General features: G+C 36.6%; 2 protein-coding genes across 2 annotated transcripts; both read left to right on the top strand.

Annotated features, from left to right (window-relative positions):
* The first annotated feature begins 8,678 nt into the window (after positions 1–8,678).
* LOC142550084 (uncharacterized) lies at positions 8,679–21,966 on the top strand. Its single transcript, XM_075659322.1, has 8 exons — positions 8,679–8,757; positions 12,764–12,956; positions 18,038–18,489; positions 18,535–19,341; positions 19,871–20,173; positions 20,528–20,642; positions 20,831–20,885; positions 21,529–21,966. Exons 1-8 carry the CDS (start codon positions 8,679–8,681, stop codon positions 21,964–21,966), a joined length of 2,442 nt encoding a protein of 813 aa, XP_075515437.1.
* A 60-nt stretch (positions 21,967–22,026) lies between these two features.
* LOC142550083 (uncharacterized) lies at positions 22,027–22,697 on the top strand. Its single transcript, XM_075659321.1, has 2 exons — positions 22,027–22,267; positions 22,363–22,697. Exons 1-2 carry the CDS (start codon positions 22,027–22,029, stop codon positions 22,695–22,697), a joined length of 576 nt encoding a protein of 191 aa, XP_075515436.1.
* The last annotated feature ends 1,506 nt before the right edge of the window (positions 22,698–24,203 follow it).

The raw sequence follows: 24,203 nt of genomic DNA, 5'->3' as shown, positions 1-24,203 counted from the left end.
TTCACAACTTGGTGACATGGAGTGTTTTAACTGTGGAAAGATCGGTAAATTTATTTCTGATTGTCCAAAGCCCAAAAAGGATGACCACAAGAAAAAGGAATACAAGAGGAATGACAAGAAATTCAGAAGAGACCGCAAAGCGATGATTGCTGAGGAAAGCAAATCTAAATGGGCGAATTCTAGTTCTGAGTCTTCTGATTCAGAAAGTCATTCCAGCGAAAATGATGCAGAAGAGATCAAATTTCTCATGGCAGATATTGAACCAACCTCGACATCTGGAGAGGTACTTGACTTTGACTCTGACGAATTTACACGAACTGATTTAATTAAAGCACTGCATGACATGGTGGAAGAGTGCTCAAGACTTTCTCAATCATTCGAGGAAGTTAAGATTGAAAATCAAGACTTAAAATATCAAGTCAGTAAGTTCACTTGCTTGCAAGAGAACAACTGCAATGATTTAAAAGTTGAGATGAGTAACTTAAGAACTGAGAATGAAAGAGTGAATGCAGATTACCAAACAATGAGGTCTAAAAATGAGAAGCTATCTGTTTGGGTAAATACATGGAACAAGTCTTTTGTTTCCGTAGAGAAGATGCAAGAATTACAGAAGAAATCCGGTGACAGGAGTGGTCTCGGATTCAGCAATAATGAAAGCACTTCTGAAACAAGTACTAAGCTAGATCTGGATAAAGGCAAAGGGAAATTCATTCACTTTGTCAAATCCAGTGTGGTATATGAACCTGAAGTACCAACTGTTCGAGTTGAAAGGACTGTAGTTCAGACGAACAGAAGGAAGCATTATGGTCTGGGTTGTGTTGAACCTAAGGGAAGAGTTCACCAGAAGTTCTGGATCCAGCAGAGGATTCAACTCAGGAGGACAACCCTCTATGAAGGTTAAAAACTACCAGCACTATAATTCTATACATGTTCAGGAGAGTTACAGAACAGACAACAAAAAACAGAAGGGAAGAACAACATTCTAAGATGCATTCTGTTAGAAATAGCAGACCTTCTGTTGCACACACTACTTTTGATACCCAAAGTACAAGGTCACCTAGAATTGTACAAATGTGGGTTCCTAAAAGACTGATAAGGATTGGCCCGAAATAGATTGGGTACCAGATACTAAAATTTGTGTTTGCAGGAATATGAGAGGAATACCAAAATCAACAGCTCCACGTGGTATCTGGACAGTGGATGTTCCAGACACATGACTGGACAGAAAAACGACTATCAGAAGTAATGAGTTGTACTGGACCAAAGATAACATTTGGGGATAACTCAAAAGATAAAACCGTGGGTAAGGGTAAGATTATCCATGGTAACAATACTATCAATGATGTACTATTGGTTGAAAATCTTTGTTACAACTTGATTATCATTAGTCAACTGTGTGATAATTGTTACTCTGTGGCTTTTCAAAAGCACACATGCACAGTTAAAAATGCTGATGAGTTTACTGTATTAACTGGAAAAAGAGAAGGAAACACATACAAAGTTTCATAAATATAGATCATATTAACGTTCATACGTGTTTAGTTTCCTCTCTTAGTGATAAACATTTGCTATGGCATAAGAGATTGAATCATTTGAATTTCAAGTCAATCAATAATCTCAAGAAGCAGAACATAGTTGATGGTTTGCCTGATATAAACTTCTTTAAGAATCATATCTGTTCTACATGTCAACTTGCTAAGCAAGTCAGATCTAGCTTCAAGAATAAAGGTAGTAAATCAACTTCAAGGTGTTTGGAATTATTGCATATGGACTTGTTTGGTCCAATCCATATCATGAGCTTAGCGGGAATGAAATATAAACTTGTTGTTGATGACATTTCTAGATTTACTTGGGTAATATTTCTTGCTGGAAAAGATCAAACCAGTAGTCTCTTGGTCAAGCTTATGAAAAATATTCAAAATAAAAAATCTATTTCTGTCATTAAAATCAGAAGTGATCGGGGAACTGAGTTTACTAACAAGATTCTTGAGTTATACTTGGATTAATATGGCATTCATCATGAATATTCAGCTGCCAGAACGCCTCAAAAGAATGGAGTAGCTGAGAGGATAAACAGAACTCTTAAAGAAGCCGCTAGAACAAGGCTAGCAGATTCAGCTATCTCTCAGCGCTTCTGGGCAGAAGAAATCCACAGAGCATGCTACACACAGAACAGATGATCAACAAAAGCACAATCAGACTCCATATGAGATATGGAAAGGGAGTAAGCCTAATGTATCTTATCTTCATGTATTTGGTTGCAGATGTTTTGTTCACAATAACGGTAAAAATTATTTGTCTGCATTTGATTCAAAATCAGATGCTGGACTATTTCTTGGATATTCAGCAGTAAGCAAATATTTTAGAATTTTCAGTAATAGAACTCTTAATGTTGAAGAATCTATTCATGTTGTCTTTGATGAAGATAGCAGTGCTCTTGGAATTTCTAACATGTCAAATCTAAGTAACAGGCTAGACATGATTCATCTGGAATTGGATAGTAAAGATGATGCAGAACCTAGTTTTAAAGATGCTCAAAATCCAGAACCAGACATTCCTCTGGTAGAAATAATTGCTTAGACATAGGATTTACCAGAACTAGAAGTGAATATTCTAGAACCTGTTATTGCTTTAGCTGAGCCTAATTCAAATCCATCAAACCACGAAGAAATTTCTTTAAACCCTTTTGTCTGGAGGAAATCCCATCTTCCATCTTTGGTTATTGGTAATCCTGCAGCTCCATTAAGAACCATAAGGCAAATGATTAATGAATATATGCATGCTGTCTTTATCTCTCAGGATGAACCAAAGAAAATTGAAGAAGCTCTTCTGGATCCCAGTTGGATTGAAGCTATGCAAGAAGAACTGAATCAATTTAAAAGAAATGAAGTTTGGTTTCTTGTACCTAGACCAACTCATCAAGCTGTTATTGGAACACGGTGGGTGTTTAGAAACAAACTAAATGAAGAAGGCACTATGGTCAGAAACAAAGCAAGACTTGTGGCTCAAGGTTTCAGACAAGAAGAAAGAATAAATTATGATGAAACCTACGCACCAGTAGCAAGGCTTGAAGCGATCAGAATATTTTTAGCCTTTGCTTCTTTCAAAAATATCAAAGTTTATCAGATTGACGTTGAAAGAGCATTCTTAAATGGTGTACTACAATAAGAAGTCTACGTTGAACAACTTCCAGGTTTTATCGATCATTTCTGACCAAATCATGTATTTAAATTACACAAAGCCCTGTATGGTTTAAAACAGGCAGCTCGAGCTTGGTATGACACACTCTCACAATTTCTTGTTAATAATGATTTTACTATCGGAATAGTAGACAAAACTCTGTTCACTTTAGTTAAGAATAAGCACATTCTGTTAGTACAGATTTATGTTGATGACATAATCTTTGGGTCAACTAACCCCAAATTTTGTGCAAAGTTCTCCAAATTGATGTAGGAACAATTTCAAATGAGCATGATGGGAGAATTAACATTCTTCAAAGGACTACAGATCAAGCAACTTGATACTGGAATCTTCTTAAATAAAGCTAAGTATACTAATGAACTACTGAAAAAGTTTGGCATGGAAACCTGCTCTGCTGCTTCTACTCCTACGAGCTCATCTACTAAACTTGACAAGTATGAAAATTGAATTTCAGTAGAGGTAACTCAGTATCGTGGTCTTATTGGTTCATTGTTATATCTTACTGCCAGTAGACCCGATATTATGTTTTCTGTGTGTATTTGTGCAAGATTTCAATCTAACCCTAAGCAGTCACATTACATTGCTGCTAAGCGCATACTGAAATATTTGAAGGGCACTCAAAATGTCGGCTTATGGTATCCTAATGATTCATCTTTCAATCTTATTGGATATTCAGATGCTAATTATGTAGGTTGCAAATTAAACAGGAAAAGCACAAGTAGTTTTTGTCAATTTCTTGGTGATAGGCTAATCTCCCGGTTTAGTAAAAAGCAGACTTCCATAGCTACGTCTACTGCAGAAGCATAGTACCTTGTTGCTGGAAGTTGCTGCTCTCAAATTCTTTGGATACAACAACAACTTAAAGATTACGGAGTTCAAGCTTCTGAATCACCCATCTTCTTTGACAATACCAGTACTATAGCAATCACGCAAAATCCAGTACTTCATTCCAGAACAAAGCACATCGGTATCAGACATCATTTCATTAGAGATCATGTGTAGAAGAAGGACATTCGTCTGGAATACGTTTCTACTGATCAACAAGCAGCAAACATCTTTACAAAGCCTCTGCCTGAGAAGTTTTCTTATTTTCGAAATGTTCTTGGTTTAATTGATTTAACTTAAGTATATTGTTGCTATCAGTTTGTTGATTATTATCAGTTTCCTGTTACTCAATTAATATCAGTTTGCTTATTAGAAAAAGGAGAAAAGTTTTGGCAACTACTGATATTTTATTAAGAATAAAATTTATGTTTTAAAACTTGATTCAAACTTCTTTCTACAGCATCTTGCCATATTCTAAAGCAGTTGTTCAAATCATGACTCCTAATATTTCGAAAGTTTTCAGAATTAGCAACTAGATCAAGCAACTCCCACTCCCTTGACAGCAGCATGTGGTTTAGCACATCATCCTTGACCAGCTCGGAGATTTGATCAACTCGAGCAAGCATCTTGAACCTCCTTGCAAGTGACCTCTATTTAGATGAAGCAGGAAATTCTCCAGTACTGATTGATTGGAGGTTATGAGCATTAGTCCAAATGGACATAACCTCCGCAAAAATAAAGTCTTCTGTACCTTGTTTTAATTCTTGCAAACATTGAGGTGTCCATGAAGGGTGAGGAACATGAGAGCTGCTTTCACAATCCATTGGAATTCAAATGTTATTACGAGCAGAAGTTATCTTCTTTTATAGACAAGATTTCAGGAAGAAAAAGAGTCATCGAGCATTAAATTATCCAGACGAAGTTTTTCTCATCCTTTCTTCTATTTATTTATTGTTATTTATTTATTTATTTACATTAAGTAAAAAGCAGTAGATAAACAGAGATATGACAAAATGGAATATTTCATTCATAAAACTAGATGCATTACATTGCCCTATCTATTACATTTTGTTGATATCAGCAGTTTGAAGTGCTTCAAAGTACTTCAGCAGAAACCTAACTATGCTATGCTGGAATCCCCTCTTTTCGCATGATCATGGTTGTTGAAAGGGGTTACTCCGCAGCTTAGTCTTTCTATGAATGAACAATCTAACTGATTTTTCATATTACAGGCCAAGGAATTTCTTCCAAGTCTTCATATCTTGTAAAAGGACGTTTTCAGACATCATCTTACGAGAAGCTGGAAATGGTCAATTCCTCTGCTGAATCACTATCTGGAGGAGACTTTGAGAGCATGCCTGCATCATCCATTTGTGATTTGTTATTATTTGTGCTCATAACATTTTTTTGTGAGATTGCAGGTACTTATATAGAGTATTGGGAAGCTAAAGAGATGTCCAACCGATCACATCTTGCATGAATTTCAAGAGTCATCTATCATTCCCTCAAATACGTATCTTTTGCATTTATTAGTTGCATTAATTAAGTGGGAATATTATTTTATCCAGTCTTTTCCTTTTGTCGTGCTTTATTAGAAGCAGAAGAAGGTTTGTCTTTTCGATAAAAGAGTGTGTCTACTGGTTTTTATCAAGATGCAGAAAATATTTTAGTACTTCATAACTTCTAGTAGATATTATCATAAGACGACAAACTCTTTTCTGAATTTTTTATTAACCGCTTTGGACAGCCCGTCTATTTTTAGTTATTTTAAAAATTTTGACGTATCTGACACTCTCTGCTCAACTTTTCAAATTCAACCGTAAACATATTGACACGTGTTCTTATGTTTCACTGACGGCTGTACATCCTAGACTTTAACCGTTTTTTCTCAGTTTTTTCAACTTTAAACTTTCAAATCTTTCGCATACTAGCTACTATTTTCTCTCGTATTCACATTCTACTGCAAAATCTACTTCAAACTCTTTTCTACTTGTAGAAAAATGGCTGGAGCATACACACTCAATGCTTATCAAGTTAATTTTTCTTCAGTGTTTACAACCAAGGACAAAAATCTGGTCAACATGTTCAAAGCCATCGAGAAATCTGGTCGTAGAAGGTTTCTGGAAGCACCAACAATTATTTACAAAACAACTCTTTTGGAATTTTATGCCAAAGCTAAAGTTGACGAAGGGAAAATCATCTATTCCCAGGGAGATGTATCTATTTCAATTGATGCTGCCCTATTGGGATCGACCTTCTTCCTTCCATGCTCAGGTATCTCAAACTTTTCTGATACTTCTAAGGAGGAGATGTCAGCTGTCCTCGTTACTTTCTCAGCTTCTGGAGAGAAACTCTCTCCTTCTTGCTTCAAGAAGCAACTGAAGATGGAATACCAAGTGCTTGCTGATATTGTTGCAAAAGCACTGTTGGTCAAAGCTGGTACTTTTGATAAATTGACTAAAGAAAAGGTACAAGTTATGTTGGCCATCACTTCTGGATTTAAAGTGGATTGGAGTGGATTCTTGTTTAGAATCCTGAAGGATATGGTTCTGAGAAAGATTTCTGGTTTTGCTGTTCAGATAAGCAAAATGCTTAAGGATGCTGGTTTTCTTTTCACTACTGAACAGGGCGCTTCTTACGTGACAATGGCCAATGCTGATATTGTGCTCGCCTTGAGGCCAAAGTAATTTGTGACGGAATTTGTTGCTCTTAAAAGGGAAATTGGAGATGCTCAAACTGAGGTTCAAGGACCTCGGAAGAAGATCAAGAAAGAAAGAGTGGTTATCTCCACTGATTCTGATAAAATAGTTTCTGAGGAGTCTGCTTCTCCTACTCAAGCATCTGTCCCTGCCACCCCAAACAGGAAAAAGGCTCGCACGGTGCTTCGCATTAGGAAAATAGCAGCAATTGCTGATTTAGACATTGTCCCGTTGAAACAGGTGTTTCTAGAAGCCACGTCTTCTTTGCAAGTATCTGTTCCGGTCACTAAGCCAGCAGCTACTTCTGCTACAACCTTTTCTACAGCTTTGACCTTCAGACCCTCGTCTGGAGTTGTTATTCATGAATCTTCTGCAGGGTCTTCAGCTTTTCGACCCGTGATGCCTGCCTCATCTTCCGATAAAGGCAAAGAGAAACTCGTTGCAGAACCACAATTTCTCGACGCCAAATCATCTGTTTTAACTGGTATTAACCTTCATTTGGAGGCGATTGAGAGATCTGCCAATAAAGGAATGACTTTCTTTGATGATTGGCATAAGGTTCGAGTTTTCCATCCTCTCACATTCTTCAGAACAAAAGGTGCATTCCGTAAAATGGTAAAGAATGAAAAAAAGGTGTTTGAACTTGCCAAGACTGAAAATGTGATCGAAGCTATGAGACGCCGAAGTTTCAATCTTGAGCATCTGAAACGACAAAAGATGGAATCAGTTTTGAAGACTCTTCACTTTAATTTAGATGATATGATTCCAACTGCTGCTCAGGATCAGAATGTGATCATATTCTATCTGACCGTTTGAGAATGATGAATGAGCAACTTCTTGCTCAAGAACAGATATTTGGAGAATCTGTACCGTATTAAGTAGGCTTCATTCCAGACTTTGCTCAGACTAAACCAGTTGAGGAAAGGACTACAGCTCCACCAAAATCTAAGGTCTCTAGTACTCCTGCATCTCCGAAGCAGCCTACTCAGTCTTCATCTCTTCTATTTGTTCATGAATTGGCTTCATATGGATGAAGTCATTCAATCTATCGTTGTTAATGTCTCTGCTGCACCGGAATCAGCTCAGGCAAATGACTTGGTCCAACCAACAGCTCTCCCAGCAAAACACAATTTAGCAGAATCAGATGCTGCCCCATCTCAATCATTGCCAAATTTGGAGATTTTCTCTGCTGAACATAAAGAAAAAATGGTAGCCATCTTTAGTGATCAAATTCCAGCAGGTGAACAACTAGAGGGCATGGAAGCCGAACAACCAGAGGCCATGGAAGCCGAACAACCAGAAGAAAGACCACTTTCGGAACCCTCTGCTGCTGCTGAAGGATCTTCTGTTGGACAGACTACTGTTGTTACTATTGCCCCAACATATCTCATTTCCTGTACTGCCATAGTTTTCCATCCTATTGATTCACCATCTCGAATTGCTCATGTTGCGCATCTTACTGAAATCTCACAACGTATGCTCGCAAGAAGTCCATCTTTAGATGAAGAGCGCTTTAATCTTGAATTTGAGATTGACATATTGACACGAAATATTGACAAAATTTTAGAGATCGTCAAACAAATATCCTTTGAACATGCTGGTGAAGTCGACGCCATGAAATTCTTTGGAGAATGCATAACGAACAATGTCGTTAAAATGGCAGAATCGTGGGCTAAGCCTGAAGTTGAATCCGAACTTTTCAGGAAAAATGTTTTGTCTAGTAACGCCAACATCGTTCTTCATCAATCTGATGTTCTACGAACTGTCTCTGATCATGAGTCGTCTCTACGCTAAATTTCAACTAAAGTGGAGGCTACTGATTTGAAACTGGAATCCATTGATGCCAAGATTGAGTCCCAATCTCCATCTCTTCAGGCCCTAAATGATCGTGTTTTGAATCAAGTCCTATTTTTGGAGATGATGAATGATAGCATTATCAGTCTTTCCTGACGAATGGATGAACTGCTTACTCGCATTGATGCCAAAAAGGGAGAAGCAGTAGAACGTAGGACAGATGAAAGGATAGAGGAAGGTAAATCGGGAGGACATCATCAAGCAGAACCATCCTTCAGAAGCCAAGATCCTCAGGATGATGATGATGCACTATTCAAAGATATTGGGACTGATGATTAATCTTTTTGATTAATACTCTTTTGAACTATGCTTTACTGTTTATTTACTTTTAAATTATTTGGTTATAATTGCTATCTGTTTCTGATTTAACTAGGTTTCTTCATCATACTAACTTCTAGGTTTTGGCATCACCGCAAAGGGCGAAATTGATACACTTAATTTAATTGTGGTGATGATAGTCAAAACTAGTAGATCGCGTTAGTAAAATAGAAGATAGCATAAAAAATAGAAGTTCTCGTATCGCCTTAACAAAGCAGTACTCTTCGAGTACTTATCGGCTTAGATAAACAGAAGCAGAACTTGACTTTTGTTGAATCAGAACCTATCGATCTTATATTAAATGTTACTGTTACTCTACAAAGTACGAATATTAAATGCATCATTAATCCTGAACAAAGTCATTTAATACGTTTTACCAAATGTGGTATGAAATAAGACTGATTGTTCTGAAGCTCTTTGCAGGAACATTTTTAGGTAATAAAGCTGATTCTATCAGAAGTCAAAGAATCTGTTTTGTTAAGAGACGTTGGATTCAAAACTTCTATAAATACACAAGATCAATGACGTTTATAGACCACCGAAACAACGTTTACATTCTCTCATAGAAAAATGTCGATTTGAGCACTCAGACTTACTTATCATCTTCAAAACTCAATATACAGAAAAGCAGCAAACGCTTCACATTAGTTATCTGATCTTTTGAGATCACATTGTGCTGACTCTTTCTTACTCTCTCTACAATCATATTCACGTCATTGTATCTTTGAGAAGAGTTTGTAATTATAGCTAATCTTGTTCAAGATTAATTCCAGCAGATCGCAATAAATAGTGCGGAAACGATCCGATGGAGTACGGTGAAACACAATAAAACAGTAGGCAGTAGTCAATGTTTGTTTATGGAAGTTCGAAGATAAAATCTTCTACGTCTCCCCTTCTTCTGTTTCCAGTAGGTATCACGAAAAGACTTTGGTTTTTACAGTTCAACACTTGTACACACCCATTTCAACAGGACTTATCATTTGCCTACAGAAACTCTTAGCTTCTCAACACAATAAAACGAATACAACAAAGTTCTGGAAAAGTGATGACTGTTTCTTACTCTCTCTACAATCATATTCACGTCATTATTTCTTTGAGAAGAGTTTGCAAAATGGAAGAAGGGGAGACATAGAAGATTTTATCTTCGAACTTCCATAAACAACCATTGACTACTGCCTACTGTTTTATTGTGTTTCACCGTACTCCATCGGATCGTTTCCGCACTATTTATTGTTATCTGCTGGAATTACTCTTGAACAAGATTAGATATAATCTCTAACATGATTCTAGCACCCTTTGCAAAAACGACCGTCAAAGGAACGCGTTTATTCACTCCCCCCCTCTAAACTGTATATCGATCCCAATCAAAATTGTATACCAATATTACTCTATTAATTGAAAATTCTTATAAGAAAAATTTTATAGCTATGATTGATAGTGGTGCAGATTTAAATGTAATACATGAAGGATTAATTCCTACAAAGTATTTTCATAAAACAACTCATTCTCTTTCTCATGCGGGAGGAGAACCCTTAGAAATAAATTATAAATTACCAAAAGTATATATTTGCAAATAGAAAAAATGGATTCAAACCAGTTTTTTATTAGCAAAAGATATTTCTAGCCAACTTATATTTGGACTTCCTTTCATTTATCAAATTTATCCTTTAACATATGTTGATGAAACAGGTATTATAAGAACTTTTCAAGGTAATCCTATTTCTTTTAAGTTTATAACTAAACATGTTCATAGAATTTTAAATGAATTACAAGAAAAGATTGATAGAAAATCTTTTCAAATTAATTCTTTAAAAAAAGAAGTAAAAATTCTAACTATAGATGACAAATTACAAAATCGTAAATTACAAGAAAAAATTAAAATTATTTATAATAAATTATCTTTAGAAATATGTAATGATCTTCCAAATGCATTTTGGAATCGTAAGAAGCATATTATTTCTCTTCCATATGAAGGGAATTTTGATGAAAATAATATTCCTAATAAAAAACTGTTCATAGAATTTTAAATTAATTACAAGAATAAAATGTTTATTGATGAAAATAATATTCCTAATAAAAACTGTTCATAGAATTTTAAATGAATTACAATAATAAATTGTTCATTGATGAAAAGAATATTACTAATAAATAAACTGTTCATAGAATTTTAAATGAATTACAAGAAAAGATTGATAAAAAAAATTTTCAAATTAATTCTTTTAAAAAAAAGTAAAAATTTCAACTATCGATGACAAATTACAAAATCCAAAATTACAAAAAAAAATTAAAATTATTTATAATAAATTCTCTTTAGAAATATGTAATGATCTTCCAAATGCATTTTGGAATTGTAAGAAGCATATTATTTCTCTTCCATATGAAGAGAATTTTGATGAAAAGAATATTCCTAATAAAAAAGATTTATTAGATAGACTTGTAAATGCTATTATATTTTCAAAGTTTGATTTAAAATCAGGATTTTGGCAGATTCAAATAAAAGAATCTGATAGATATAAAATTGCTTTTAATGTTCGAATAGAACATTATGAATGGACTGTTATGTCATTTGGCTTAAAAAATGCCCCTTCAGAATTTCAACAAATTATGAATGATATTTTTTATAATTACAACAATTTTATAATTGTTTAAATTGATGATATTTCAGTCTTTTCTAATGACATTGAAACACATTTTAAACATTTAGATGTGTTTAAAAATATTGTTATTCAAAATTGTCTTGTTATATCAAAATCTAAAATGATTTTATTTCAAGCCAATATTAGATTTCTTGGCCATATGATTGAAAAAGGGAAAATAATTCCTATACAAAGAAGTATTGAATTTGGTTCAAAATTTCCTGACATTATAACTGATAAAACTCAGTTACAAATATTTTTAGGTAGTTTAAATTATATGATAAACTTAATTTAATTTTGGTGATGATAGTCAAAACCAGTAGATCTCGTTAGTAAAACCAGAAGATGGTATAAAAGCAGAAGCTCTCGTATCGCCTTAACTAAGCAGTACTCTTCGAGTACTTATCAGCTTAGAAAAATAGAAGCAGAACTTGACTCTTTCCTAGAATCAGAACCTATCGTTGATATATTAAATGTTACCGTTACTTTACCAAGTACAAGTATTTAATGCATCATTAAATACTGAAAAAGTCATTTAATACGTTTTACCAAATGTGGTATGAAACAAGACTGATTGTTCTGAAGCTTTTTGCAGGAACCTTTTTAGGTAATAAAGCTGATCCTATCTGAAATAAAAAAACCGTTTTGTTTATAGACGTTGGATTCAATACTTCTATATATACGCAAGATCAACGACGTTTACTAGTTACCAAAAACTACAAGCACATTCTTTAACATACGAACGATGATGTGAGCACTCAGATTTTCTTATCATCTTCAAGCTCAATATACAGAAAATCAGCACACGCTTCATATTAATTGTCTGATCTTTTGAGATCATATTGTGCTGATTGTTTCTTACTCTCTCTACAAACATATTCACGTTACTATATCTTTGAGAAGAGTTTGTAAAACTAGAAGGAAATGAGAGTAAACTCATCCAAATCTGTGAAGGAAATGAGCAGACGAAGGAGAATAAACTGTCTGTAGCAATGCAGAAATTAGAGAATCTCAAAATGAAAGCTGGAGAAACTCTGAACGAGTTTGACGAACGTTTCAGCAGCCTGGTTAATGAACTAGCAACTCTTAGGAAAGAGTATGGCAACAGGGAAATAGCACTCAAAGTAATGAGAGCTTTGCCCAGGGAATGGGACGTTAAAAAAATGGCTATGAGAGTCTCTAAATATCTAAACAAGTTGGAGCTACATGACTTGTTTGCTGACTTAAAAGGCTATGAGCTCGAACTAGAAGTGAGAACTGGAGAAAAGCGCTCCACAAGTCTACAAACCAAGGCTTTTGCTGCTACTACTACTATTTTTGCTGCTGGTGCTGGTGCTGCTACAGTAGTTCCACAAGCATTGCCTTCTTCCACTATTGAAAGCACTTTTGAAAAGACTGCTGATAAGATCAGCAATGATGCTATGTCTCTCTTTGTGAAGAAATTCTCCAGATTCATGAAAAGGAATCACCGAGCTTACCAAAGCCCTAATCGGAACTTCAAGAAGGATTCACCACCCGTTGACATTGCATGTTTTAACTGTGGAAAGATCGGTCACTTTATTGCTGATTGTCCAAAGCCCAAGAAGGATGACCAGAAGAAAAAGGAACACAAGAGGAATGACAAGAAATTCAGAAGAGACCGCAAAGCGATGATTTCTGAGGAAAGCAATTCTAAATGGGCGGATTCTAGTTCTGAGTCAGAAGACTCAGAAAGTCATTCTAGCGAAAATGATGCAGAAGAGATCAAATGTCTCATGGCAAGTATTGAACCAACCTCGACATCTGGAGAGGTACTTGACTTTGACTCTGATTAATTTACACAAACTGATTTAATTAAAGGACTGCCTGACATGGTGGAAGAGTACTCGAGACTTTCTCAATCATTCGAGGAAGTTAAGATTGAAAATCAAGACTTAAAGAATCAAGTCAGTAAGTTCACTTTCTTGCAAGAGAACAGCTGCAATGATTTAAATGTTGAGATGAGTAAGTTAAGAAATGAGAATGAAAGAGTGAATGCAGACTACCAAACAATGAGGTCTGAAAACCAGAAGCTATCTGTTGTGGTCAATGCATGGAAAAAGTCTTCTATTTCTTTAGAGAAGATGCAAGAATTGCAGAAGCAATCCGGTGACAGGAGTGGTCTCGGATTCTGCAATAATGAAAGCACTTCTGAAACTAGTACTAATCCAGACCTGGATAAAGGCAAAGGGAAATTCATTCACTTTGTCAAATCCAGTGTGGTATATGAACCTGATGTACCAACTATTCAAGTTGAAAGGACTGTAGATGATACGAACAGATGGAAGAATTATGGTCTGGGCTATGTTGAACCTAAGGGAAGAGTTCACCAGAGTTCTGGATCCAACAGAGGATTCAACTCAGAAGGACAACCCTCTATGAAGGTTAAAAACTACCAGTACTATAATTCTAGACCTGTCCAGAAGAGATACAGACCAGGCAACAAGAACAGAAGGGAAGAACAACATTCGAAGATGCATTCTGTTAGAAATAGCAGATCTTCTGTTGCACACACCGCTTTGGATATCCGAAGTACAAGGTCATCAAGAATTGTACAAATGTGGGTCCCTAAAGGACTGATAAGGATTGGACCCAAATAGATTGGGTACTAGATACTAAAATTTGTGTTTGCAGGAACAGGAGAGGAAAGCCAAAATCAGTAGCTCCACATGGTATCTAGACAGTGGTTGTTCCAGACATATGACTAGACAGAAAAATATACTATCAGAAGTAATAAGTTGTACTGGACCAAAGATAACATTTGGAGATAACTCAAGAGGTAAAACCGTGGGTAAGGATAAGATTATCCATGATAACATTACTATCAATGATGTACTATTAGTTGAAAATCTTTGTTACAACTTGATTAGCATTAGTCAACTATGTGATAATGGTTATTCTATGGGATTTCAGAAGCACACATGCACAGTTAAAAATGCTGATAAATCTATTGTGTTAACTGGAAAAAGAGAAGGTAACACGTACAAAGTATCATGGAATAAAGATCATATTAATGTTCCTACATGTTTAGTTTCCAGAACACCTCACTATAATGGAGTAGCTGAGAGGAGAAACAGAACTCTTAAAGAAGCTACTAGAACCATGTTAGCAGATGTAGATATCTCTCAGCGATTCTGGGCAGAAGCAATCAACACAGCTTTCTACACACAATACAAAACAATGATCAACAAAAGGCACAATCAGACTCCGTAAGAAATATGGAAAGGGAGTAAGTGCTAACGTATCTTATTTTCATGTGTTTGGTTGCAGATGTTTTGTTCACAATAACGGTAAAAACTACTTGTCTGCATTTGATTCAAAATCAGATGCTGGATTATTTCTTGGTTATTCAACAGAAAGAAAAGCTTTCAGGATCTTCAATAATAGAACTCTTAATGTTGAAGAATCCATTCATGTTGTTTTTTATGAAGATAGCAGTGCCCCTGGAACTTCTAACGTGTCAAATCTAAGTAATAGGTTAGACATGATTCATCTTGAACTAGATAGTGAAGATGATGCAGAACCTAGTGTTAAAGATGCTCAAAATCCAGAACCAGACATTCTTCTGATAGAACCAATTGATCATACACAAGATTTACCAGAACCAGAAGTACACATTCCAGAACCTGCTACTGTTTTAGTTGAGCCCGATTCAAATCCATCAAAACAGGAAGAAATCTCTATAAACCCTTTTGTTTGGAGGAAATCTCATCCTTCATCTTTGGATATTGGTAATCATGTAGCTCCATTAAGAACCAGAAGTCAAATGATTAATGAATATATGCTTGCTACCTTTATCTCCTAGGATGAACCAAAGAAAATTGAAGAAGCTCTTCTGGATCCCATTTGGATTGAAGCTATGCAAGAAGAGCTGAATCAATTTAAGAGAAATGAAGTTTGGTTTCTCGTACCTAGACCAACTCATCAAGCTGTTATTGGAACATGGTGGGTGTTCAGAAACAAACTAAATGAAGAAGGCACTATGGTCAGAAATAAAGCAAGACTGGTTGCTCAAGGTTTCAGACAAGAAGAAGGGATAGACTATGATGAAACCTATGCACCAGTAGCAAGGCTTGAAGCAATCAGAATATTCATAGCCTTTGCTGCTTTCAAAAATATCAAAGTTTATCAGATGGACGTGAAAAGCGCCTTTTTAAATGGCATACTACAAGAAGAAGTCTACGTTGAACAACCTCCGGGTTTTAACGATCATTTCTTACCAAATCATGTATTTAAATTACACAAAGCCCTGTATTGTTTAAAACATGCCCCTTGAGCTTGGTATGACACACTTTCATTGTGAGAGCCCATTTCCCCAAGCCCAAACTAAAACCCAAGCCCATCCAATTTAGTAAGTAAGTTAAAAAAAAAAAAGGAAAAAGAAATGATAATCATCAATTTTCTTCCCTCTCCCGTATGATCAGCCGAAGTTTTCTTTATTCTTCTCAAAACTTCATCCATCGATTATTGCCACTCCGATTGCCCAAAAATTAAACTAAATACATATTCGGAATCCTCTCGACAAGAGCTATCCATTGATACCATTTTTGCTAAGAAAAATCGCGACTTCCGAAAATCCGTCGGAAACCACCGCCTCATTCGCCGTTAAATCTTCGCTGTACGTCGCCGGAGTTCGAAAATTCATTGAGGGCTTTTGTTCTTTGGGTTGTAGGCTTCCTTTTGGTATATATATTGAGGTACAAATCATTATAACAGAAATTGTTTAAGGGTTGTTCCATTTTTGGATTAAAATTGGTTACCAATATTAATATATATTGGATTATTGATTGTAGGTTCTATATCGGAGCCGATTGGAGGTATTAAGCTAATTTTTGAAATTTAAGTAGATAACATTTCGAATTTAGCTTATTAATTTGGGAATTTTTGATTTTGAAATGTTAAATCGTTATTGGGATGTGTTTATAGCATTAGAAATAGAAAATGAAAATTTTGGAAATTCCTAGAAAATATTGAAATTTTCTGATTTGGTAAGATCGAATTTTCGAAATTTCAAGTTGTATATTATTGAGGAATTTAGGTTTATTAAGTTAAATAAATCGTTATATTTGACTTTGCAGTGAGTTTTAGAAATTGTAAAGCCTAAATTAAGAATTTTTGGAATTTTAGGCTAAATTGTCAAATAATAGAAAAATAAATGGAATTTGATATGAAATGTATTATTTGCCACAGGATTGGATTCTGCGAAAAGGCTTTAAGATATTTCGGTTGTAAATTAGGTATCAGTTGAGGTACGCATAAACTGTTTTATTATGACGTCTATATGATGTGAGATGATGTTGAGTACTTTGTAATGAGTTGTGGTGTGCTTTATGTGCTTCTGTGAATACGTGATTGCATTCATGCATTTATTTGAGTTGATACTATTAGTGCATAGCATTTCGAGCCTTGACACCTTTGATTGCTATTGATATTGATCTATCGAGTTGTTGCGTCATCGATGGAGCGGATGGGTAGGACTAGCACTTCTGATGACTTGCATGAGGGCTGAGCGGGTAGCTCCCTTACCCTCGATGCTACGTGCATGGATGAGTGGCGACTTGATGTTGCGTTGCTACGTTCCTGGCGCGGGTGGTCACTATTACTGTTGTTGATGCGATTCATTTGGACTCCGTTTGGTATCCGTTATCGGTTGTTACCTTTCAAGCATTGCATTACATTGCATTGCATCGCATTTTACTTGATGTTATTTCATGTCAGTTATATTTGTTGTAATATTACTGGTTCCTCGTACTGGGGCCCGACCCCTCGATTCTTTTTATGTTGTGGTTGTTTTTGATGCCATAGCAGGTTATCCTGGAGGATTTGACGCGTCTGGTGGAGCGTCAGGTAGCGGTGCCCAGTAATTGGATTGTGATTGAGAGTTCCCATATATTATATTATGGAGTCATATTTTTGCCAGGGAATGCCCTGTGTAGCTGTACTGTTATTTTTACGATGTTTTGGATTGTTGTTGTGTGAGCGAGCCTTGTCGGCTCTGTATATGCTAGTCCTGGCCCGTGCGGCTATAGGTTTGTGAATTAATGTTATGACTTTATTTCGAGTTTATAAATGTTGTTTGTGTTGTTTGGAAATTTTTGGGATGTCCTACTTACAAGGGGGAGGGGTCATGTCGAAATTTCTATTGGGCCAAAAGGAAAATTTTTAATCGCTTTCGCTGTTTACATTAATAAATCCTGGTTGTTTGGTCATTAAACGTTAATCAGGAGCACGGGCCTTCGCAGTTGGTATCAGAGCGTAACTGGGATATGCTCGAATTAGAGTCTAGGGAACTTGAGTCTAGACACAAATAACATGATTGTGCATGTGTTTGACTATTTGCTCTTATTTGAATTATTTGGTATGATTTGCTTGAATTTAACTGCGTTAGAACGACTAGCTGATTAGACATGGTATGTAGTCTAGAAATTGCCTATAACTTTCATTTACCTGTTACCTGCCTGTGAATTTAATCCTCGTGTCTTGTAGAATGGCACCTGGAGGAAGAGGTAGAAAAGGAAAAGAAATAGCACAGGAATCTGAGGCGCAAAATGTTCGAGGACTTGCGGATATCATTAGAGGTAGACGTGGTCGACCTCGAGGACAAGTCGCTCAAAATGTTGAAGAAGAATTGAACCAGGAACCTCCTCGAACTAAAAGACCTGGAGCTAGACAGGTAGCGATTGAGGAAGAAGTGGAACATCTGACACAGAAAGTTGGAGGAATGCAGTTAATAATTTCTCAGTTCCAAGAATTATGTCCCTCAAAATTCTTTGGCAACGAGAGCGGAGAAAAAGCAGCAGGCTGGCTGAAAAGTATAAATAATCTATTTAATTTGTTGGAGTATTCCAAAGATATTAGATTGAAGCTTGCCATCTACCAACTTAAAGACCGAGCACAACTCTGGTGGGAAGCCATAGAGGAAGCAATGAAGGACTCTGGTGAAATTATTACTTAGGATGCTTTTCGTGCTCACTTTACCCAAGAATATGCACCACCATCATATTATGCTGCTAAAGAAGAAGAGTTCAATCAGTTGGTGCAGGGCAACAAATCAGTGGTGGAATACGCTTCACAGTTTTCTGCTCTTTTGCCCTATGTTCCACATGTTGCTAGGAATGATCAGGCTAAACTATCACTTTTTCTGCACGGGTTGCAGCGGACTGTTCATACTTTGGTAATGACTGGATCGTCTAATACGTCTATTCAAGCAGTGGAAAAGGCAAAGAAAATTGAAGCAAGTTTGCTCAGAGGAGACCCACAGCCAGGTCCATCATCTGTTTCTCAGGGATCTGGGAGTAGTATGCCGATGCCAGTGGATTTACCTCCATACCAGCCTGTACAGTCATACCAACAACCCAAACAACAGAAGTACAAGGTAAAAGGAAAGCAATTCAAGAAGAAGTCTCAATCCAGCTCCTCCAGTTCAGGCAGCGCACGAGGGGGAGGTTCTATTGGGTCGTCTAGCACTGTGCATTGTGACCGATGTGGTGGTCGACATTTTAGCGCGCAATGTGTAGGAGTTCAGGGGACTTGTCATAACTGTGGTCAGGTTGGACATTACGCCAGGGTATTTCCTAATGCTGGGAGACAACAGTTCCAGCCACAACAGTTTTGTCAAGTTCCCCGTGGACCAGTCTGTAGACCATATGCTCCTACCCAATCATTTCAGCAGTCTAGTTACCCACCTCCCAAAGGTCCTATTCAGCAGCCATTTCCAGGGCCACAACAAGCCCATGTCCATGCTTTGACTCAGGACCAGGCTCAGGATGCACCAGGAGGAGTGATTGCAGGTATTTGTTATTTTTTTTGACTATCCTGCACGCATATAGATAGACACAGGAGCATCTCATTCATTTTTATCTGTTGCATTTGTTGATGAGCATGAGATTGCTACTATTCCTTTGTTGGATAGTGTGTCAGTTGCTACTCCTTCCGGTGTATATTTGATGTCCCGTGAGATAGTTTTGAACTGTGTGATTAGATTTGAGGGTAATATTATGATAACAAATCTAATCAAATTTGCCATGATTGATTTTGACTGTATTCTGGGTATGGATGTGTTGACGAATTATCGAGCCATTGTGGATTATTTCCATGGAGTTGTCAGATTTAGACCATATTATTGTAGCAAATGGAATTTTTATGGTTTTGATTCACAGTCTCGAATTTCATTAGTATCTAAATTGAAAATGTTCAGGTTGTTGTCAATCGGAAATGAAGGATTTTTTATTTATGTCTTGATGTAACACGGGAAGAACAATTGAAAGTTTCAGACATTCCCGTTGTCAAAAATTTTCCAAATGTATGATGAGATTCCAGGTTTTCCGCCTCAAAGGGAAATATATCTTAGCATTGAATTGATGCCAGAGACAAATCCTATTTCTAGAGCACCATATCGTTTAGCCCCGGAAAAGTTGAAAGAACTCAAAGAACAGCCTCAGGATTTACTGGAAAAAGGATATATCAGACCCTGTATGTCGCCCTGGGGAGCTCCAGTATTGTTTGTAAAGAAGAAAGACGGAACAATGAGAATGTGTGGCGATTATCGACAGTTAAACCGGGCTACTATGAAGAATAAGTATCCTCTGCCGTGTATTGACGACCTGTTTGATCAGTTGCAGGGTACTTCTGTGTATTCCAAGATTGATCTTGGTTCCGGATACCATCAGCTTAGAGTCCGAGAGGAAGATGTTCCTAAGATAGCATTTCGGACACGTTATGGACACTATGAATTCCTAGTCGTGTCGTTTGGTTTGATTAATGCTCCAGCGGTTTTTATGGATTTAATGAATCATGTATTCCGGGAATTCAAAGATAAATTTGTGATCGTATTTATTGATTACATCTTGATTTATTCCATGTCAAAGAAAGAGCACGAAAAACATTTGAAATTAGTCCTCCAAACACTCAGAGAAGCGCAATTGTATGCCAAATTTTCTAAGTGTGAGTTCTGTTTGGATATAGTTTTATTTTTAGGCCATGTTATATCAGCACAAAGAGTATCTGTTGATCCTAGTAAAGTTGAAGCTGTTATCAACTGGCCTAAACCAACAAATGTGTCGGAGATTCGAAGCTTTTTGGGATTAGATGGGTATTAGAGGCGTTTCATTGAGCGATTTTCTAGAATAGCGAGGCCTATGACATAGTTTACACAGAAAGATCGATGTTTTGTATGGAGTACAGAATGTGAGTCTAGTTTTCAGACTTTGAAAGAAAAGTTAACCACATCTCCAGTGCTAGCTTTGCCTTCAGACTCAGGTAGATTTGTTGTTTGTACAGGTGCTTCTCTAAATGGACTGGGTTGTGTTTTGATGCAAAATGGGCGAGTGATTGCGTATGCATCTCGTCAGTTGAAGCCACATGAGACTCGATATCCATTTCATGATTTGGAGTTAGCTGCCATTGTATTTGCATTAAAGATATGGCATCATTATCTGTACGGAGAACAATTTGTGATTTATTTTGATCTCAAGAGTCTGAAGTATCTTTTCACACAGTCTGACTTGAATATGAGACAGCGTCGATGGTTGGAATAGCTTAAGGACTTTGATTGTGAGATTCAGTACCAACCAGGACGAATGAATCAAGTTCCAGATGCTCTGAGCAGGAAGGTTCATGATGGACTTATCAGTCTAAGGGCGACTACTTTATAGTTTCAACTATTCAAGTTGAACCACATATTGTTTCTAAAATCAAAGAATGATCCGCATGTTCATAAATTGAAAGAATTGACTCAGACGGGTCAATCAGACAAGTTTAGTGTTGCTTCAAATGGATGTCTGCGCTATAATGGTAGACTCGTGGTTCCGAATTTGATAGACTTAAAAGAAGCTATACTTTGAGAAGCTCATTGTAGTCAACATAGTGTTCATCCTAGAATCAAAAAGATGTATCATATCTTGAAATCCCATTACTGGTGGGAAGGTATGAAGAAAGAGATTTCGGACTTTGTGGCTAAATGTTTGACGTGCCAACAGGTTAAAGCTGAGAGAATGAGACCTGGTGGTATGTTACATAGTCTTGAAGTGGCACAGTGGAATTGGGAGCACATTGCTATGTATTTTGTCACACTCCTACCTCGTTCTAATCGTGGCTGTGATGCGATTTGGGTGATTGTGGATAGATTGTCTAAATCAGCCCATTATATTCCTTATGATCGTACTTGTACTTATAAGAAAATGGCAAAAATGTACATCGATCATGTAGTGAGATTACATGGTGTGCCTGTAACCATAGTATCAGATCATGATCCTAGGTTTGCTTCGAAGTTTTGGGGTAGTTTGCAATCAGCATTGGGTTCAAAGTTGGCAATGAGCACTGCATATCACCGACAAACAGATGGTCAGTCACAGAGGACCATTCAGACACTCGAGGACATGTTGCGAGCAGTCGTGATGGATTATAGTGGTGGTTGACAGGAATCATTGTCACTTGTTGAATTCTCTTACAATAATAGCTTCCAAGCAACCATCGGGATGGCACCATTTGAAGATCTATACGACAAAAAGTGTAGATCTCCGATATGTTGGGAAGATGTAGGAGAACGACAAATGTCAATGCCAGAATTTGTTCAAGAAATGAAAGAAAATGTTGAAATGATCAGGAAACAAATGAAAGCAGCGCAAGATCGTCAAGCCAGTTATGATAATAAAAGGCGTAGGCCTTTAGAATTTCAGGTTGGCGACCAGGTTTTCTTGAAAGTATCACCGTTTCGTGGTACTATGAGATTTGGGCGCAAAGGAAGCTAGCTCCGCGTTATATTGACCCATATGCGATTGTTGAGAGAATTGGCACGTTGGCTTATCGTTTAGACTTGCCGCAGAGTTTGTCTGCGATATATGATGTGTTTCATGTATCATTGTTACGAAAGTACGAGCCAGATCCTTCTCATGTCTTGAGGACTGATGAGGTGGAGTTCGATAGTTCCCTTAGCTATGTTGAGCATCCAGTGCAAATTCTTGATCGTAAAGAAAAGCAACTTAGGAATAAGACGATACCACTGGTTATGGTGCAGTGGAGTAGACATGGGAGAGAAGAAGCTACATGGGAATTAGAGGCTAAAATGCGTCAGAATTGGCCTCATTTGTTTGAAAATGTAATAAATTATTCCATATATTCTGATTTCCCTATGTACTATCAGTGGTAAATGTTTATAAACCACTTTTGTATAAATGTTGTATATGCTAGATTTCGAAGACGAAATCTTTTATTAGTAGGGGAGAATGTGAGAGCTTATTTCCCTATGCCCAAACTAAAACCCCAAGCCCAGCCCATTTAGTAAGTAAGTTAAAAAAAAAAGGAAAAAGAAATGATAATCATCAATTTCCTTCCCTGCCGAAGTTTTCTTTATTCTTCTCAAAACTTCATCCGTCGATTAATCACCCAAAAATTAAACTAAATACATATTAAGAATCCTCTCGAAAAGAGCTATCCATTGATACCATTTTTGCTAAGAAAACTCGCGACTTCCGAAAATTCGTCGGAAACCACCGCCTCTTTCGCCGTTAAATCTTCGCTGTACGTCGCCGGAGTTCGAAAATTCATTGAGGGCTTTTGTTCTCTGGGTTGTAGGCTTCCTTTTGGTATATATATTGAGGTACAAATCATGATAACAGAAATTGTTTAAGGGTTGTTCCATTTTTGGATTAAATTTGGTACCAATATTAATTTAAATTGGATTATTGATTGTAGGTGCTATATCGGAGCCGATTGGAGGTATTAAGCTAATTTTCGAAATTTAAGTAGATAATATTTCGAATTTAGCTTATTAATTTGGGAATTTATGATTTTGAAATGTTAAATCGTTATTGGGATGTGTTTATAGCATTAGAAATAAAAAATGAAAATTTTGGAAATTCCTAGAAAATATCGAAATTTTCAGATTCGGTACGATTGAATTTTCGAAATTTCAAGTTGTATATTATTGAGGAATTTAGGTTTATTAAGTTAAATAAATCGTTATATTTGACTTTGCAGTGAGTTTTAGAAATTGTAAAGCCTAAATTAAGAATTTTTGGAATTTTAGGCTAAATTGTCAAATAATAGAAAAATAAATGGAATTTGATATGAAATGTATTATTTGCCACAGGATTGGATTCTAAGAAAAATCCTTAAGATATTTCGGTGGTAAATTAGGTATCAGTTGAGGTACGCATGAACTGTTTTATTATGACGTCTATATGATGTGAGATGACGTTGAATACTTTGTAATGAGTCGTGATTGCATTCATGCATTTATTTGAGTTGATACTATTAGTGCTTGACACCTTTGATTGCTATTGATATTGATCTATCGAGTTGTTGCGTCATCGATGGAGCGGGTGGGTAGAACTAGCACTCCTGATGAATTGCATGAAAGTTGAGCGGGTAGCTCCCGTACCCTCGATGCTACGTGCATGGATGAGTGGCGACTTGATGTTGCGTTGCGACGTTCCTGGAACGGATGGCCACTGTTACTGTTGTTGATGCGATTCATTTGGACTCCAGTTGGTATCCGTTATCGGTTGTTACCTTTCACGCATTGCATTACATTGCATTGCATCACATTTTACTTGATGTTATTTCATGTCAATTATATTTGTCGTAATATTACTGGTTCGTCGTACTGGGGCCCGACCCCTCGATTCTTTTTATGTTGTTGTTGTTTTTGATG

The sequence above is a fragment of the Primulina tabacum genome, chromosome 6, assembly GCF_025594145.1.
Source record: "Primulina tabacum isolate GXHZ01 chromosome 6, ASM2559414v2, whole genome shotgun sequence".
NCBI classification, from domain to species: Eukaryota; Viridiplantae; Streptophyta; class Magnoliopsida; order Lamiales; family Gesneriaceae; genus Primulina; species Primulina tabacum.
The sequence above is the reverse complement of the archived record's forward strand: the minus strand, read 5'-3'. Positions and strand labels throughout refer to the sequence as shown.